The following is a 14,459-nucleotide window of genomic DNA, read 5'->3' as shown; positions in this document are numbered from 1 at the left end:
TCATGTCTCTACTGTAGCTGTCAGGATATCTCATCCGTCACATCTGTCTTGCTGTTTGATGTAAATGCCAAGATTGTGGTGCCTTTTGTAGTTCTCCGAGGCACAAATATAAAAATAATCTTCTAGGAGTTTTCTCCAGGGACGTCACACAGACACAGTAACAACATTTTCTCTGCAGCTGTTATCAGACACACTGTACACACCTGGTGCCGGCGCTCGCCTTTCCTCCCCCCCCTCCAAAGTTTTGTCCCCCATCTCGTCTTCCCCCCCGAAGGTAAACACTGCCAGCAGCGATGGTGGACATGTCATTTGAGCCCGCTGTGGAGAGACAGCAAGTCGTCCGTCCTGCACTCCATTCACGCTTGCTAACACAGCCTAACACAGTCATTAACACAGAATGCACTAAAAGAAGATATGTTCCTGCCTCGTGGACCCTTTGGCTGCGGGAGCTTTTAAACAGGATGATGCAACTGATGGCAATTTACATATAAAATACACCAGAGATATGGGCAGCAGCATCAATATTTTCATCTGGTTTCCCTCTCAAATTCCCTAATAGAGCATAAACAAGATTAGAATACATTTTGTGTTTTGGTCAGTTGGGACACGATGCCTGTGCCATAAAAAGTATCGCAACTGATTTTCTGATAAACCAATTCTCTGTAGCATTTACAAACATCCAGACTTTTGGTTCCTGCCTCATTTCAGCCCCACCGGTCGAAGCCTTATGTCTTGTTGGCTTTGGTCCAGCTTTTGTTAAATCACGGGCAGACTAAGGAAAGCTGAGTGGAGCCACATCCATTGTGTGGTTGGACCGGAGCCTATAACACTCAGTGGTGATGATGGTGAACAGCTGGGCCTGACTGCCGGAGCCGTCGGTACACGACGAGATGATCGATAGCTCAATGGCAGGATTTCAGCCTGTATTTGAGCAGAGTGGAGTGACATAATGGAGAGTCAGAGTAGTTATTTTTGGAACTGGGACTTTTTAATCTTCCTCTGGGCTCTGTGGAGGGCAGTGGGTGATGCCTTTTGGTAAGATTGGAAATAATATTTGGAATGGCTTTAAAATGAACAGATGCATTAAAATGCCAGGTGATCCCTGCAGTGGTCATTCTCTGAGTCGGGTTCATTTCAGCTTATTATTATGATGTAAACATGAACTTCTGACACTATCAAATTTTTCATTCGAATAAATAAAAAAGTTTAAATCCCTGTTTTTGTTGTAAAACAATGAAGCTGATGCTGACAAAAATAAATACGTTTAAATGGATTTTCCCAGTGGAAGGTTGAAGTTTTTGTTTTACTTTGTATCTCACGTTGTGTCTTTGAAAAGCCTTGTTTTCCTCATAACAAACTATTACTGTACCCACTTTAAAGTTTGTTATATAGAAAACCTTTTTAGCAGTAAAAATCAATAAAATGCATACCTCTTATTGCCATATATTTCTGTTAATCGAACACTATGTGGACGCTGCTGTGTGACAGCATTTGTAGAGGTAAATTGTTCGGTTCTTATTTAATGCACAATTTAATCTACCTTACACGACATGTCTTTTTCACACACACTTACTTTTCTACATCTAAGTGCTTTCTATCTATTGATTCACACTCTGATGAACATCTGGGTTCAGTATCTTGCCCAAGGATACTTTGGCATGCAGACTGGAGCATTCAGGGATTGAACCACCAACCTCTCAATTAGTAGACAGCCTGCTCTACCAAGTGAGCCACAGCCATCACATTAGATCACTACTAATGGGATGGGATGGCACAGATCCTCATCTGTGTGTTTGTGTGCGTGCTTTTCTGTTCTCGTTTGGCAAATTGCTGTGGGTCATCTGTTTTTGTTACTCACCGTTCTCTTGTACTCATGCAGACATGACTGGTATATAAAAGTAAACCAGAAGGACTCATAATAACCTTCTTTGTATCTCTGAACTGATTACATTTGTAAAGTTATTATTTTTTAATTATTGTTTTAATTAAGGTCAGTAACCCTCTGGTAGCAATCAGTTGTGGAATCAGGGAATAGCGACTGGAGGTTGTCAAGGGGTCACCAACTGTTCTTTATGCTTGTGTGAGTGAAGCCAGAATGTAATTAAATCCTTCTGTTTGCTATGGGCATCCAATCAGAAGAAAGATAGCAAACAAAAATATAAGCAGAGCCTTCCAGGCAACAGGACTGGCTAACTGTTCTCTTAGTTTAGTAAAATGAAAAGCTGAACAGTGCAAATGGTTTAGATGCATCAACAATTCAGTTAGTGCGAGAGTTAAACCGATATGTGAAACAAGCTTCTCATAATCCCTGCCTGAGCTTTAGTGGATCATTCTGACATTAATTTTGGGCCTATAAAGCTCAATAAAGCACTGCATGCTACACTGATGAAAAACAAATAAAACTGAAATGCTGTAAACGTCGAAACAAAGCCAGGGTGTTGTTGCGTTGTATTAAAAAACACATGAAAAACGTTTGTGGGCTAGGTTGCATTTCTGCTGTGAAGAAAACTTGGCACATAATCAGGTTTGCATGTACTCTAAATATTCTGTTGTGTGGTTGTTCTTTGATTTTGTTTGGCTTTGCTGACCTTAGATCTAATAAACTCTATCCATGATCAAAGAGAGTGTCAGCGATGTGATGGTCTTTGCTTCATCATGTTGCTCGACTGTGGAGAGAACATCCTCTGAGGCATTAATGGGGGTCATAAACTCTGATACGGATATTTGAACACATTGAACTCTAACTGGCCTTGCTCAGACAAGGACACATGCTCTCCCTCGAGGGCATTTCCATGAACAGAATTGGAAAATAGAAACTATTGATTTCTCTTTGTGTTTAATGTGATTGCCTTGGCTTTGTTTTGTTAATGTTTAGCGGGTTCGGGTTTTTTCTCTTTGGTTGCTTTTGTGTTTTTTTTACCTCCTCTCACCATTTTTGGAAGGCCAATGGTATTTCGGTATTCAGCGCAGAGGAAAGAGTTGTGTCAAAGAACTTGCGTTTTACATGTAGAAAGGCCTTACAAAGTCATTCCATGACACAAAATATTGAAATTAATCTTAATTAAAGCCTTATATCGATTCATTTTATGGCATTATGCAGTTTTTTTCCCCTCAATTAGCACTTGGTGGATACAGTTTCCAATGTGAGCCATACCTTAAATCAGCAACAGGAAATAGAATAAAGTTGTTTTTTCAAAAAATTGCCCAACGTCAGTTTTTAGATCACTGCCGGGAAATTTCACCTTTCCTGGCCATCACTGACTGAAAGCACGGAGTGAACATTTTGTGGGTGGATGTAACCGTGTAGCATCCAGCTGATTAAAGTGAGGTGTTTGTGTTTACTGTAATGATTTAGCTGGTGCTGCATCGGATGCCAGTCTGTTATTGATGGTTTGACTTCTGCACAGCAGTGCTTTGGCCCTGCTCCAAGTTGAAGTAATTGACACGTTACCCGCTGGGGTTTGTGATTAACTTTACTGACATATAAGGCGAGGTGGGTGTGTGTCATTCCACACACTTGGCAGAGCTAACAGACCTTTGAAGCTGCTACGACAAAGTAGCCTTGATTTATTTAAATTATTTTGGTGCTGTCCAATGAAATGCCTGGAGAGATGAAACCGAAAACCCCATGCTGATTCACCCAAAAATCTGACCTAACCGGACTCATATTGCGATACTTCTACAGCACTTTTAGACGCTTCTAGAGGGTTAGGGTTTTTACCCACTTCTAAACATCAAAATCTGTGCATTTATCATAGAAAGTTCTTCTCAGTGTTGGGGTAGTCCAAAAACTCTATAAAGTATTACACCCGATGAAGTAACTAAGGTAATTTTGGCTTGTGTTTGAAGAGCACTACATTAAAACCCAAAGCTTGTGTGACGAGCTCAGTTAATTTAATTCATATGTGCACTAGGCAGGGAGGGACTGTGAAGTATGCAGAGGAAACTGATAAAGCATTAAACAGCGATTTTACTCTGGCAGGTACTTTAACCCATAAGCTAAAGATACCAATAAGTTCTTATCGCAGGGCATCAAATATTGCTGTTCTGTCAAAGATATGAGATATGACTAGATCCTTTGGCTTTGGTGGCTTGTTGGAGAGGAGAGGAAGCTGTTCTCTGTGAAAGAACTGAATTATAAAATTGGAGGAGTGGTGCAAGCTTGGGGAGAGTCACAAGTTTGTCAGTGAAGAAACTGATTTGTGTGTTTGTGATTTGTGTTTTACACTTCATTTACACTCACGGATTTGTGTCATTGTCACTTTCTGAATTCACTCGCTTGTTGGGTTCAGGCACTTGAAACTACTTGGTTATATTTTTGAAACGCTCCGAGTTTGGGTTCAAACGCAGTCATTCAACACTGCTATATCTCTCCTGGTTGAGCAGGCAGCCTACATTGCTGATGACTGCCCATATGGAAAAGAAATAGAAAAAAACTTATAAAAGACTTGCATAAGATGTGGCCTACTTCATATAGTGAATCATATAAGGCTTATATGATTTACTCATGAAAGTGGCCACCATTACTTTCATATATTATTTTAGTAAGTATCCAAAACATACAAGTTTCATTTATATAATTTTTCAAGGGATCTTATATCTGTTTTCACTCTTGTATGCTTTTCATACAAATTTCACACAAGACAGATACAAACTTTATAAGATTTATAAAGTTTGTATCTTTTCCATATGGGTGGGGTCAGAGTCCGCCACAATATTAACTCTTCACATTGAATCTCGGTGCTTATTTAGTTCGTTTAAATGTAACACAAACGGGTGACAAGTCAGGAGTAACAGACACACGTCACAATTGCCATAATTGCATGCATCGATGTTCTGATATTTATACTATCCTTGGTCTCAGGCAAAGATTTGTTCACATGAGCCACAAATTCCATACGCATGGTGCATATATCTCATGCACAATGCATTTCATGTCACACCAAATCTGACTGTTGATTCTCCTGCTGGATCACAGCTTACTGGGGATTTATGCTTCAGCGGGAAATGTACGCCTTAACCACAAACCCCACTGAAAACTTAAACTGTAACCAATGCGAAACTTGATGTGCAGCTCCCTACATATGTAACTACATGTCAAGAATTTGAATTTATCAGTGAGAGAATCATCATCATCATCATCTTAATATAAGGAATAATAATCATAGCATCAATCACAAATGTCAGTAAATTCCTGGAGGGAGAATGCAGAAGCTATCAGAAGGGATGTGATCAAAGAACCAGAGGGACAAATGTGCCGAAAGAAAACTGACCACAACCAAGGGCAGGGAGCCAGGGTTGAGAAGCAACCACACGGTAATTAACACATACTGCACCAGCATGAGCATAAACGCTGGCAGCGACTTCAGTCGTTTAGGTGGATAACATCGTAGGTTCTACAAAGATTCAAGGCTTAGTGTTTTCCACATTCACTACAAAATTAAATTTGCACATTTCATCTGACCTATCGACCTATCGTAGGTTGTGCTGTTTTTTGAAATGATGACCCAGTTCCTTAAAAAAAAAAAAAACCACTTTTTCATGTACAGTATTTCCTTTTTCTTCCTACCAAACTACATCCACCAATTGAATCACCGTACAGAAAAGGAAATTCCCACCTACCTGTGATGAGAAGCCTGTACCTGTGAGTGGATGTAAACTTTGATGGGTGAGCTGTAATCTTTGGAAGCTACATGCTTGCTTTGGTTGGCAGATTGCACTTACTGGAAAGGTCATGGGCAGCCCACCGTGCAGTTTTCTGTGTTCACTGTACTAATACAGAACGATGTTCTGCACATCAGGAGCAGGGATAGTGCAGATACATACCGTCTACATTCTTATGAACAACAACAGCATGAGCTGATTTCAGGGGGGGGGCACCCATTGCTTCCTTGACATGAGAGTCTGAGTGTAGAAGGTTCAATCCTCCACCGTTCACTCTCTCACACATGCCTACACACACGCACACATGGTGGGTGTTCACTCTGATAGAAGACAGTGGGATGTCATTAACACTGTGTGAGGGGCCTTTAATGTAATTAACAGAGAGGAGAGGAGAGAAGGGAGGTGGCGGGGGGGGGTGGCACCCACGAGGTCGAGCAAATCAACTCGCACCCCTTCCGCAACAGTCGAACACACACAAGCCCACTTCCTCCCCGCTTTAAACCCCTGTTGAGAAAGCTGTAGTTTAATTAAAAATCCCCGTTCCGACAAACACTCAGAGGCGCTCACTGTACAGAAACACCACTTCAGGTTTCATGCACCGCAGTCAGAACATGTGGGCTTGATTAGTATTAATCCTTATCTCAGAAATGGACAGCTTCTCAATTGTGTTTTTTTTTTCCTCAGCTGGCTAATTTCATGAAGAGCATAATTACAGCATTTTCAATTTCGTCCCTCTGCAGAGTTATGAGGCTCGTGCTCTATCTCTGCACTGCAGCTGAGAGGGGCCGGGGTGGGTGCTTGTGGGTGTGTTGATTGCATTTTTTTTTTTCTTGAGGGTGGGGGGCTGAAGTAAGCAGGAGAATTAGTAGGTTGCAGAGGTGACTAATACACCAGATAATTTGATCCCACGTCAGAATTGGAAAAGCAGCTGAAATCATGACAACTGTGTAAACCTCATAAAACACAGCAACTCTTCTGCAAACAGGGCCGGTTTACTAACAGCGACAAGGGGAAATATTAAGTGAATGCAAACATTTCAGTGCCAGCGAAATGATTCCTCTTCCAGAATGTGCTCGGTAGCAGTATGAGATCCAGAAATCTGATTTACTTGCTGTCTATCCGGTGTTTGTTCCAACAGTAGGAGGATGAAAGGCATGTCGGCTCTGATTAGAGCCGCCGAGCTGGCACTGTTTGAGTGAACGTGTGTGTGTGCGCGTGTGTGTGTGTACTCATGCCTGTGCTTTGGTCATTCTCCAGTAGGGAAATCGGAGCTGCCCTAAGGCAGCAGTGGCCATGTTCCCATCCTTCTCAGTTCCTCCTTTCATCTGTCTCTATATCTTTCTCTTCCTCGTCTTCCTCTCAGCAGTGTGACTGCTTCCTCGCCTGATATCTCCACTTTTACTCCTCGCTCAAATGCTCGGTAAACAGCTGCCGCGCATATCTCTGCACTCGTGAGCGAAAGCACCTTTTCGGCTTGTGTATATATTAAGATACAGGCAGCTCATCAAGAATGCTTTGTCAGCTTTGATAATAACTTGGGGCCCCAAGGCGCCGAGGCCCCTGATATTTTGTCACACTCCTCCAGCTCTGCAAACACGAGCCAATATTGCTGGTAAAGCAGCTCTGCCTTCAGTGATAATGAGCTCTCCGTCCTCTAAGATAGTGCAGAGTGGACCGGTGCCAGATTCCCTTGAGGTGTTTGAGCACTGGACGACTTCTGACACCAACAGGACAGCAGCTTAGGTCCAGAGCGCACTTTCTACTAACTAATAGACAACCCTTAATTCAGAGTTGATTAAATGAAAATGTAATGATGTCCAAGGGGAAACGCAGTAATCACAGCAGCAGAGAATGAGGTAGCAAAGAAGGGGGGGCAAATCAGGCATAGTCGAGTAAGTTAGTTTCAAAGTTTTACAGTGTGTAAAGCATAAAAGCATATAGTGATTAAAAATGCTGCAGGCCTACTATATGGAGTGCTGAAGATCATAAAAGCAATTTATTATGCCAAACAGTGGTGATTAGCCAGAAAATAAACTAATAAAGAAACAGCACTGCAGTCACACTATCCATTAGTTTGCATCCATTAGTTTTAAATGTCCCCCACCTCACCCCCCTTCAAGAAGACAGAGTTCCTTCTGATCGTAAATCTACCTCTTAAAAGTCTAATGTGACACCGAGATGCATATTTAGCTAACAGTTTAGCGCAGTAATTAGCGTTTGGGAGCGCTATGCCTCTGCCAAGTTCCATCCGCCCAACATCTGTTCCTCCTCTGCCTCCGGGGGCCAGTGCTCTTCCACCTCGTCCCCTCTCCCCCATCCCACTCCACCGCCCATCTTTGCCTCGCCGTAGGTGGCAAAACACTTATCAGGTCTGGAGTGAAGTGATAGATAGAAAGAAAAAGAATGAAAAAAAAATGACAGGTCTGTTGGCAGCTGGAACCATTCACAGTGTTCTTTTGAGACTTAAGAGAGGGAGCCCCCCCCACTCCACCCGCCCACACACACACACACACACACACACACACACACACACACCTCCTGCGGTCACCTTGACCCTTCTCCCTGCCTCTCCCCTTCAGCTACAATTAAATCACGAAGGAGCACGTCGGGCCACCCAGCCTCGACGGTGGGCGTGCGCACCATCAGCATATCTTCAGCATATTCGCCCTGATGGGAAGCTTCTGCACTTGCCTGTGTGTATTGGATTTATTTCTCGCCTCAGCGGTGATGGATTTTCCATTTTCCTGTTTTGTGTGGTGGTGGCGCACTGTCGAGAGAAGCCTCACGTCAAGACTGTTGCATCTTCTGTCACTCGCCGTCTCACACCGTTTGCTCGGTGCCATTTTATGATTTCGCTCTTGCCGGCAAGCCGTGCTTCTCCATGGCATGGGGGCCCATTTAACTCTGATAAGTCATTGTTCAGGCAATACAGAAGGTGGTGGTGGTGGTGGTGTTCTTTACAGCAACCAAACAGTGTTGACACCTCCCAACCCTTTCAATTCTCTTACTTTCTGCCCTCCTTTTCCCCTCCGTCTGCTCTTTCTTCATCTTTCTTCGCCTATAGCTCGTCTGCGGGCAAATTGTCATCTCAGAGCCCCTGCCCCTAACGGGAAGGGAGGAGGCGGGAGAGATGGGTGTGGGCGGGGTGAGGTGGCGGGGATTATGACAGAAGCAGGATGAAAGGGGAGAGAAGGGGGGCAGAAAATAAAGTTGCTCTTATCAGAATTTGCCAGGAGCAATGTGCACACAAAGCTGCTTGGGAATCCAATTTAGTCCTCGCTGTTAGTTTAAGTGATATCAGCGCAATTAGCCGTCACAGGTCAGAGTGTGAGACCAGCACGTTAAGTGATTTCCTGAAATCCCACCAGTGGAAGCACAAGAGGATGTCAGTTCTCGAAGTTAAGAAGAAAAAAAAAAAGCGTTCCGACCCCACAAATGGACCGCTTCTTTATACGCTCCTGCTAATAAATGTCAGCCGTCTCTCGCCTCTTTTGTTTTGCTCTTGTCAGCTGCTCACTCTGGATTTAAATGGATTTTCTTGCTCTATATCTCGCCACAAGGGTGACTTTGAGCTGTTTTAGTTTTACTTGAGCCCCTGTGTAACTCAATTGCGCTTAATGTTGCTTTTGGGTGCACTACTAAGAATGGCTCCATGTTGGGTGGGGAAACGGTGGGAATGCCCTTGGTGTTTCTCACAAGAGCAATTAGACACTAAGTACGAAGGGGCATTGGCGGGATTGCGATTTTGATCTATTTATAAATGCTCCAGTGTGACTTTCTGATGCTTTTTGCTTTGCCTGGATGTTTCATTGTGCACCTGTGAAGGAGCAATAGGAATAACCCAAGGTGACCAAGAAGTAAACGTTAGGGTTTGTTTTGTCCAGCTTTTATTCAGCCACAATACAGTTTAGATCAAATAAAGTTTAAATTAAAGATTTTCTTTTAAGCGAGGTGTTAAACTTTATCATGGAATTAACTGTACTTCTTACACTTTAAATAACGATCTCACATTATATGAGCAACACTTACAATATTAAGAAAACGTAACAAAGTAAAGGATTATTCTCATCGCCAAAAACAGCAGTTTTATTTCTGCAGAATTATTGCTGTATAGTGCCTTGTTCGTAATGTGCAAAAGTAAAGACCTGTTACATCAGGAATATTGCTGTACAACACAAAGGAACCTGTAAAACACAGTCCTGAAGAACTTTCTGTCTTCTGTTTAAGGTGGGACAGGTATGTTACTTAACCCTCTGAGGTCTAAGTCATCAAGATACCACAAACTTCTTGTTGCTTCACAGCAAGTAGGTCTTGGGTTTGAATCTGCTATCTGCCTGGAGCTTTTTTCTGTGGAGTGCACATGTTCAGTCTCAGTTGTATGGTTCTTTTTGTTTAAGGGGGACAGCCAATCACAAGTAAGTTGGCTTAAAGAGAAAGAAGCCTGGGCTTGTTTCAGACTGTGACTGAAGAGAGAGTGGAACAAGCAATATAAAATAAATCTGTATTTTTATTAACTATAAATCATATATAAACTCTACTGGAGAGCAAGAATCCAAATATAGAGTTGAAAATAACATAATGGGTTTAAACTTTGCTAAATTTCTAAATTAAGACAGTGAGGTTCTAATGTAGTCTTACAAATAATCCTGTGGTTGTTAGTGTAGAGCATTTTAACTTTATTCATGAACTTTCTCAGGCAGGAGTGGGCTAGATCTTTTTTTATATAATTCCCAAATAAAAATCATGAAGTCTTAGTAATCTGCTTGCTTTACATTTTTATTATTCTTTCCAGTATGTCACCACGTATGTATTTTCTGCACTGGTATCTTTCTCAAGGATGATGCTGAGAGCATGTTTGAAACAGTTACAGGAACTGAACTGTTATTTCTCCACCATTGCAGATAGTGACAAAGAGCAGCACAGAGCAGATATGAATATCACAACAATATCTGTTACAGTGGCTGCTGGTGGAAATAAATAGCTCAGCAATATTCCCAGAAAGCATGTGTTTCTTCTATGCAACACAATTAAGAGTTGTACCCACAGGAACATCCATAAATGTTAAATTAAGTCAGCATTTCTTTCCTACAATGTTAGAGTAATCTGATTGTGAAAATGAGTTAGTTGGCAGGTAGGTTGTTCCAAGCATCTTGGAGAACCTGCAACACACTGGCTCCATAATGTCAATATCAAGGCTCTGTGGGGGTCAGCCATCTGTAGCGGGGCTCCTTCTGAAGTTTAGGGTCATGTCACGCTGCAGACTGAATCTGGGACCAGTCAGGTGCTCTCTGATGGGTTTGCATGATGGATAAGAACATTTCGTTCCTACTGGCCATCAGTGCAGGCGTCTAGTAAAGGCAAACCTTTTTCTTGAACTTCCTCTCCCCAAAAAAGCTTTTTGTTTACTTAATTTACACACAGAATTCTGTCTAGCTGGTTTCTGTGTGACAGACATTGATTAAATCTGACCTCATCTTTCCTTTTCCTTCTCTCTTTTCTACCACCCTGCTCTCTAGGGGAGATCTGTGCATTCAACATACACGGGCTGGACGCACCGTTCGAGGCAGTGGTGCTGAACGGTACGTCCGGTGAGGGCCAGCTGAGGGCACGGGGCCTGGTGGACTGCGAGTTACAGAAGGAATACACCTTCATCATTCAAGCTCATGACTGCGGGTCGGGCCCTGGGGGCATCGAGGGCAAGAAGTCCCACAAGTGAGTAAAACAGACAACGGGGTTTGAATAAAGCAGGCTTTGCGAAGGTGGACAGAATGCACTGACAGGAAAATACCACCAACTGCAAGGCCTAGACAATTAAATAAACAAAACCCAAGTTAATAATGCATGTCAAGTGCTTGGGCTACATTGTGTAAGGCTACAAAGTAGAAAAGAATGAATTATTCATTTAGACAATGTCTAAACCCACATTATCAGCTATCCTAAAAGATGGCGGAGCTTTGGAAAGACTAACGAAGACAACTAGTCGGCTTTATATAACTGTGAATATATATATACAGTGGAACCCTGGCTTACGAAGACCCCATTTAACGAAAAATTCAAGTTACGAAGGCACTTAACGGCAATATTTCTGTCCGTGGTACGTAACGAAATAGATAAAATAAAAAATAAAAAAAAAATTAAATTAAATTCCATAATGTTATGTACATGTACACGTACGTATGTATGCATGCATACGTATGCTTTCTTCAACCTCCGCCACCTCCTCCTCCACCAAGAACTTCATCTTCAGCCAGCATTGCCTCACTCAAAAAGCGATGGAAAAAGGTGCTTCGACTTACGAAAATTTTGACTTACGAAAGAATTAATTTCGTAAGTCGGGGTTCCACTATATATATATATATATATATATATATATATATATATATATATATATATATACACATATATATGTTTGTGTGTGTGTGTGTGTGTGTGTGTGTGTGTGTGTGTGTGTGTGTGTGTGTGTGTGACAACTAAAATGTGCATCCACATGTTTTGGATGGTCCAAAAGATGAGACTATCAGCAGTAAGTTCCTACTTTATTCTCAAAATGCTAAGGAGCACCTCTGCAGCTTTTGTCAGTAGCAGCAAGATGGATACAGCTCTGTACCTTCATGTCTTGAGGCCCATATACACAGAAAGACAGTTGTTTACATATGTTTGGTTCTATTTAATCAAGTATTCTAGAAAATTATTGTGGTTTAAGTTTATTTGAATGTGTATTTTGTAAATTTACCAGATGGTTTAGGGGCATCAGCTTAGTAAATACGTTCTATGACTTATGTCTTTTATGCATCAGTAAAGCAGCCCGCCCCCCTTCTTTAGTGGGGTGTTATTATTCATTGTAATTAGTAATGAAAAAAAGAGAGCATCACAGATTATGTAGAAGATATCGAGTCTTTCAGTGAAAAGGTGTTAATGTAAAAGCTGATAAACGCAGCTTTTTAAATTGCACTTTAGATTGTGACCCAAGCTGTGACCATTTCACAACCCTAAGTAAATACCTTTGTAGCCTAATCAAATAGCCCATTTTTGTTGCCTAAACAAAGCCAATTAGTGCATGAAAGTAAACAGCCACTAAAAGACCAATTAAAAAGCTCTTTGGAACAAAAATAAAATCTAAAATATGGGACTCAAACTTGTGTGATCATTGAAGTGAACAGCCCCAAAGCCTCGTTCTGTGAAGTTATGTTTCTGTTTTACCCTGAACACACACTACACTCAGCATCAGCCACCACTGGTATGTATGGAACAGATTATAAGTGATTACCTTGCATGAACCAACTGTCTGCAGCACCAGATTCAGACCTGAAAATGAAATTTTTTACTGAATGAATCAAGTAAGCAAAATACTTCAATGATGCCAATGCAGCTATCATTACAAGAGCATTATGTAGTTATATTTATGAGGCCACTGTCATTGCTAATCATCAAAAGTCCATGGGCTGTATATCAGTTATACAATTAAAGAAAAAGTACCTCGAGAAAATAAAATGATACTGTCTCGGGATTAATTATTTTAAAATGTATTGTGCTACATATTATTTTATTTTTTTTTGGGGGGGGGGCATCACAATGATGATGTAGATGTCTCAAAAACTCAAGCTCATGAATAAGATTGATAGACTTGGTGTTAAGGGAATAAATTTGATGTTAGATTCTGTCTCTCTGCTTCTTCATCATGTACTCGGCCTGAACATCCTCACAGCGTGTTCCTTTTTAACACCAGTTTATGTGTGTGTGGTAAACAGTGCGTGGAGTTGTGTTTGTGCAGCTTGTTTAAACTATGAAAATATATATTTAAAAAAACAAAGCTGCACCAAATCTACAAAAGAACCTGCTTGTTTTTCTTGACTGTGACCTGATTCCTCATGATAAATGATTGTTTGCATCTTCACCACTGAGTGCATCCCTCTTTACACATCTGATTGATGCTCGGTGCTTGCGTCATTTTTAGGAGGCTGTTAACTGCAAAGAAGGTGGAGTCGCCTGCAGTCTCCCTCTCAGACTGCCTACAGCACCAACAACCTCCAGCTAGAAGTCAGGGCAAGACTGTATGCAGTCTGAGGCAAAACACAGGGGAAGAAAGTGCTCAAATAACATGCTTATTAAATTTGTTTTTCTGAGCACAAAATAGGCATCAAATATAACTTTTTAAATCAAATTTTCTTTTCAAGTGTCGTTCTACTTGGAACAAAATAATGTTTCCTGCCAGCACAACAGTGCAGGTTATAAGAGAAAAAAAATACAGTCAAAATTAAAGGAAATAAATAAACCAAATTAGAGCAGACAAGGTAAAAAGCAAAGTGTGGAAATATATGGAGTTCAGAGACATTTGAAATGTCAAGAAAAATGGGGCAAAAACAAGAACTCAGAAAAATTAAATTAGGTAAAAACTTACAAGTAGATATCTAGTCCACTTAAAACTAACTCCCTAGACATGGTGTTTATATTCATTACAGAAAATAAATAACCTTTATGTAGGACTCATTGATTATAATTATGGCTTTAGACTGCACTGCTAGAGATTTGTAACATAATATTAAGTGAAGCTGAAGAAAAAAAAAGCTTGATATCTGTTTTTTAAGTCTGTCTCACACCTTTGTGAGCATTTATACTCGTGCTCTGGTCTATTTGCCAGTATGTGGCAAGTAAATTGCCAGAACACGTGTTGGAATTGAATTTTACTTTAAACAACAGCAACTACACCCAAAGAGGAACAGATATGCAGAAAAATATATTGCAACTAAATGTATCTGGGATTGAGCTGGGAAGACTGCATGCATTGGCTATTGTGT

The 14,459-nt window shown here is 41.2% G+C and overlaps 1 protein-coding gene across 1 annotated transcript in view; it reads left to right on the top strand.

Moving 5' to 3' along the window:
* The window catches only part of LOC134641025 (calsyntenin-2-like), a 307,592-nt gene that overhangs the window by 164,531 nt on the left and 128,602 nt on the right, over positions 1-14,459 (top strand). The window contains exon 3 of the mRNA XM_063493204.1: positions 11,181-11,376. Within this exon, the coding sequence (XP_063349274.1) occupies positions 11,181-11,376 (196 nt within the window). The remainder of the gene's footprint in view (positions 1-11,180; positions 11,377-14,459) is intronic.

This window comes from Pelmatolapia mariae, linkage group LG14 (assembly GCF_036321145.2).
Source record: "Pelmatolapia mariae isolate MD_Pm_ZW linkage group LG14, Pm_UMD_F_2, whole genome shotgun sequence".
NCBI lineage: Eukaryota > Metazoa > Chordata > Actinopteri > Cichliformes > Cichlidae > Pelmatolapia > Pelmatolapia mariae.
The sequence above is the reverse complement of the archived record's forward strand: the minus strand, read 5'-3'. Positions and strand labels throughout refer to the sequence as shown.